Here is a 6,005-nt window from a genome sequence, read left to right as displayed (position 1 = left end):
TGCAAAATATGATTTTCATATGAACGTAGAAGTGTGTTCTACAGTGAAAGCTGTTAAATATTTGTATAAATACATATACAAAGGTCATGATTGGGTTGTTTTTGCACTATCTAACCCCGACGACACTAGCATGGTAGGTGACGAGATCTCATCGTTTTAGAAAAGTAAGATGGATATTACCACCAGAGGCTGCTTGGAGGATTTCAGATTCCCTTTGAATACCATACACCCACCCATTGTTTCTCTACAAGTGCATCTGCCAAATATGCAAACAGTGACATTCCGTGCACAAGAAAACTTACACAATATTGCATCCGCTTCGGCCAGCCAACGAACTATGCTAACTGCATTCTTTGAGACCAATCAAGTTGATACTTTTGCGCGTACGTTACCGTACCAAGAATTTCCTCAACACTACACATGGCATCCAAAAAAGAGTGAAAAATTCTGGCAACAACGTCGGTCGAAAGCTGCTGCGATTGGGCGTATTGTACATGCGCATCCCTCAGAAGGTGAACGCTTTTATTTGCGGCTATTTCTTCCAAGCATTCGTGGTCCAACCTCTTTTGATTATTTGCTGACCTTTAACAACATAAAATATTCTTCATTCCGAGAAGCAGCATTCCAACGAGGTTTACTTGAGGCAGATGACTCTATAAACAAATTCCTACAAGAAGCTTGTCAAAGTCAGATGCCATTTGTCTTGCGACGACTATTTGCTACATTGTTAGCACACCGCAATCCGGAAGACCCTAACGGTTTGTGGGAAAAATATTACCAATACCTTTTGGAAGATTATAACCATAATTTCCCTACAGACAAAAAAAAGGCTCGCAAACTAACTATAAAAAGCATTTGTTACCTTGTTGAATCAATGGGAAAGTCTTTCGACACTTACAATTTTGGCTTACTAGAACTCAAAGAAGACGAATTTGAAATAGGAATGAAAGAAATTGAGGAAGAACTTCAGATCCCTATACGTCCAGAAGAAATAAATGCAGTTGAACTGCTTAATGATGAACAGAAACTTGTGTACAACACTATCTACAATAAAGTGTTAAATAATAAACCAGCTGCTTTCTTCGTGGACGGGCCTGGTGGCACTGGAAAGACTTTCTTATATTCTACATTACTTGCTAATGTAAGAGCAAAGGGAATGGTCGCTTTAGCAGTTGCGAGTTCTGGAATTGCTGCATCGGGTCTGTCTTGAGGTAGAACTGCAAATTCTCGGTTCAAAATCCCTCTTGATGTTGATGAGATTCCAAGCCCCAGTATTTCTAAACAAAGTGCTCTAGGACAACTCATTCGTCTTGCAAGACTTATTATATGGGATGAAGCACTAATGACAAAGCGTCAAACAATTGAATACTTTGACAGATTACTACAGGATGTCTGTTCGAATCAACAAAAATTTGGAGGAAAGGTTGTTGTATTTGGTGGTGATTTTCGACAAGTATTACCTATCGTACCGAAAGGAAGTCTGCGTGAAGTTGTTGCAACAAGTTTTGTGATGTCCCCCTTATGGCATGAGCTCTAGAAAATCCACTTAACACAAAACATGAGAGCAATTAACGATCTACCTTTTTGTAACTTTGTGTTGCAAATCGGAAATGGCATGCCTCATTATGAAGATGGGAAAAATATAGAGCTACCGAAGCCATTAGTTATTCCGTACGACAATGAACAGTCATCTCTGCATCTCTTAGTAAACAGTATCTACCCTGATATAGTTAATACGACTTCTGAATCATTCTTTGCAACAAAGAGAGCTATTTTAACCCCTAAAAATGAATATGCTGCAAAATAAACTCTCTATTAGTTCAATAACAGCCAGGAAGAGCTTATGAGTATAGAAGTTTTGACGGGTGCACAGACGACTCTAGCGAACAATATCTAACTGAATTTCTCAACAGCCTTTGTCCGTCTGGTCTTCCGCCTCATCATTTAACTTTGAAGGTAGGCAGTCCAATAATTTTACTTTGAAATATAGACCCGACATCAGGCTTATGCAATGGAACAAGATTAGTATGCAAAGCATTTTTCCCTAATGTTATTGATGCTGAAATTATTGTTGGACATCTTTGTGGCCAATGGGTTTTTATACCTCGAATCCCGTTACAGCCGTCAGCTACGGATAAGTACCCATTTAGATTTACCCGCAAGCAATTTCCAATCAATCTGAGTTTTGCAATGACCATCAACAAGTCTCAAGGTCAAACACTTGATAGAGTTGGCATATATTTACCACAACCAGTTTTTTCTCATGGTCAGTTATATGTTGCATTGTCTCGTGCTAAGAAAAGTAAACATGTTGGATGAATTAGATGGATGGAAAGAACTAAAAATGTTGTATGTTATGAGATTTTAAGGTGCGCTGGAATATTGTAAACCACTCTTTTTAAAGATACGGTATTAGCAGAAAGTTAACGCGCTTATTTTTTCTTTTACTCTACATTATACAATACTGTTGTTATTTTAACTGACAATACATTAACGACAGGTTCAAAGTATAGTGCAGAACAACATAATGGCTGCTCAACAACTTCCCCTCGCCGGACTGACAGACTAGAGCCGAAACTTTACTGTGACCGCTACATTAATAAAGAAGCACCTGGCAAAAAAATCTCGCGCAGGCACGACAAACTTACAACAGCTTATTTTTTAAGACGCAGAGGTATATCATATACAATTTGTAGAATATTAATTATGTCAACATATTTAACAATTACTTAAAATTGAAATTGCCAGGGAACACAAATAAAGGTTGTGATCTTTGAACGAGATATTGAGTTGTTTCATAATCTTCTTGTTGAAGAGAGAGAAAACAAAATTACTAACTCTATCATAACTTGCACACTTGACATGTTTGTTAGAGACAACCAGCTGTATCAGATGACGATCAATTCTACAACAAAAATTTCTGACACTCGACAAAGACCTGAACCAAGTTCATACTTTGTTCCACTTAATCAGGTTCTGGATTTCGTTGGCAGTTCTGATCGAATAGGTAAATATTACTTATTATCTATTAAGATGTTGTAATTACTGTAGGTGCATCGTAAATACACATGAATTAATTGACATATACAATTAAGTTCGTTGTATTTTTTTCCTAGATATCATTAGAATTGCTATTCACATACACGATATAGAAACCATTCGCTCCAAGAGTTCCGGACTGCCTAATGAAGTGCGTAGGATTAAGATCATAGACTCCAAGTACGTGTATATATTACAATAATGTAAATTGATTTTCCAATACAAGAGTACTCTAACTTAATTACAACTATTCTTGTTCAACATTTAATTTCTTGTACTTTTTGCAGCATGGATCCTGTTATGTTATCAGCGTGGACCGCTTTGGTCCATAACGAAGTTGCTGATGTTGCTTCAATTATAGATACGATGCCTGTTATAGAAGTTTCCTGCGTCAAAGCATCAACTTTCGACGGTATATGATATGAAAAAATAGTTATAAAATAATAAATACGCTTTCATTAACTACCTACGCCATATATGTTTACAGAGGGTTCGTTCAACACAACTTTTTCTTCCTCCCTGAAAATTAACCCAAGTACTCCACAAGCGCAACTTCTCCGAGATTGGTAAACCAAACTTCTCAACTAATTCTATTTGTGTATTAATTATTACTTAACTTACACTGTTGATTTACAGGGCGGTGAATAATAAAGATCAAATTCGAATCCTCCAAAATTCACTTGCAACTAGAGCAGGAGAAAGTTCTCAACAACCTGAATTAGTAATTCCAATCTCACAATTATCTGAGCAAGAGGTAAATTACATAGTATGTTTCATTACACAAATTAAAGTGAACAACATAATATTTTGTATAACTATATCGTGCATTTGTTTTGGTACAAGTCTGGAAAAACAGTATGGTTCGTCGGACGAGTCATTAACATTACAAACAAAAACAACATTGTATACAATGCATGCAATGTCTGCATCAAACGATGTGAAACTGAAAGAGGATTAGTGTTTAACTGTCGCGCTTTTAGCTCCCCACACGTAGGAACGTCCGAACCACGGTAATTGATATACCACTACTAATAATATAGCATATAATCACTGCTTTTCTTTATCCTATTAAATATCTAATCATGCGTAACTATACACATTGTAGAACTGTTCTGCATATCACTTTTGCCGACGATAGTAGAGACATACCAATCACACTTTTTGGTCATCTTGCTAAACAACTGATACATGATGATGCTAATCATATGGCTGCGCTCACACTACAAGTATGTATGGTTTGACTTATTACTATTACCTAACAATTGCAACTTATAGTAAATTCAAAACTACAAACACACTTACAAGAATCATTAATCATTTTATACACAATTACAGGGACAAAGATCTCTTGTAGACAATTGCATTGTAGCTTTGAAAGACAAGGAGTTTACCATAGAGATGATCACATACATGTTGGGAGAAGGATTTCAACAGCTCCGCTGGAAAGCTAAACGCATAATTGAAGTTTAGATGTATGATAGCTTTTAGAAGTGTTTATGAACGTATGTATGTGTATAATTTCACGCTTTTATTACGAACTTTAATTTGTTTCCTTAGACAATTACAACTTGAAAATGTATAATAAATAATGTTTGTTTGTATACATTTGTACTTCTACATGTAGATTTACATTAAATAAACTTTTGCTTTACGTATTTACCATATTTTAATGCTTCACTCTACAGCATAATAAATCCTGTACAATTTATTGGGATACCAAATACGTAGAATTAATACAATATATTCTAAGCACATAGGATTGAAATAATAAATTAAAAATGAATACAGACGGACGCACGAAGACAGACAGACAGACACACACACATACACGTGTAAATTGTACAATTTACACTATAGCACGCTTGTGCAACATACATAAAACATAATACATGTCTGACATATGTATTGTAAAACATTTTGGGTTTCGACACGTATATTTGAAACTCAATACGTAATAAAAAGATCATTACAAGGTTTTTAAAGTATGCCTATAAATAGAAATACAAACTGAGATTTTATCTCAAAACAATAGCTACTACAAATTAACTTCATACATAAAAAGTTCATTAGCTTACGTTAAAATACTACGTTCTTCACCAGCACATAATGGATAAACCACGGAGAGTTCTGAAAACAAATATCAAAATAATTCTGCATGATATACTACTTTTGCTGGGATTACCTCGAGTAGAATTCAGTATATATGCTGTCATCGACGATGAAATAAAAGCTATTATAGATATAAATGGTATCCCTAATGTCCCATGTCCTGTACGATTTATTGGGACACCAGCCACCCGAATTGGTCCATCACAACAAAATGCTGCTAGACAAGCACTCAAATTTCTCCAGCAAACTTACAATATAGATGTTGGCGACTATAACTACTATCAATTGAAATTAGAAGAACACAATCATAAACAACTTTTACAACAAATGTCAACAAATTTACTAAACTCAAGCTTTAAATTATATTTATACGATATATACATATGTATAATCTCTAGAGTTTATATTATGTATAATATATTTATGTAAGGACTTTTATAACATATAAATATTTAGATTGGTGCGTGTACATATATATATATATATATATATATATATATATATATATATATAGGTTTTACAAATATTTAAATATTTTACTAAACTCAAGCTTTAAATTATATTTATACGATATATACATATGTATAATCTGTAGAGTTTATATTATGTATAATATATTTATGTAAGGACTTTTATAACATATAAATATTTAAATTAGTGTGTGTATATACATACATATATATATATATATATATATATATATATATATATATATATATATATATATATATATATATATATATATATATATATATATATATATATATATATATTTGTTTTGCAACAAGCTTTACTTATGTAATACAATAATTGTATTGTAAAAATAAAATAATATATTCAGTTTGTACGTCTATACT

General features: G+C 33.6%; 1 protein-coding gene across 1 annotated transcript; it reads left to right on the top strand.

Moving 5' to 3' along the window:
- Positions 1 to 3,130: 3,130 nt before the first annotated feature.
- Positions 3,131 to 4,589, top strand: LOC145568695 (replication protein A 70 kDa DNA-binding subunit B-like). Its single transcript, XM_081628118.1, has 7 exons — positions 3,131 to 3,219; positions 3,327 to 3,451; positions 3,527 to 3,605; positions 3,676 to 3,793; positions 3,883 to 4,049; positions 4,145 to 4,265; positions 4,375 to 4,589. The coding sequence occupies exons 2-7, from the start codon at positions 3,328 to 3,330 to the stop codon at positions 4,507 to 4,509; spliced, it is 744 nt and encodes a 247-aa protein (XP_081484244.1). The 5' UTR covers positions 3,131 to 3,219; position 3,327; the 3' UTR covers positions 4,510 to 4,589.
- Positions 4,590 to 6,005: the final 1,416 nt, after the last annotated feature.

This window comes from Chenopodium album, chromosome 11 (genome assembly GCF_948465745.1).
Source record: "Chenopodium album chromosome 11, dcCheAlbu1.1, whole genome shotgun sequence".
Classification (NCBI taxonomy): domain Eukaryota; kingdom Viridiplantae; phylum Streptophyta; class Magnoliopsida; order Caryophyllales; family Amaranthaceae; genus Chenopodium; species Chenopodium album.
The sequence above is the reverse complement of the archived record's forward strand: the minus strand, read 5'-3'. Positions and strand labels throughout refer to the sequence as shown.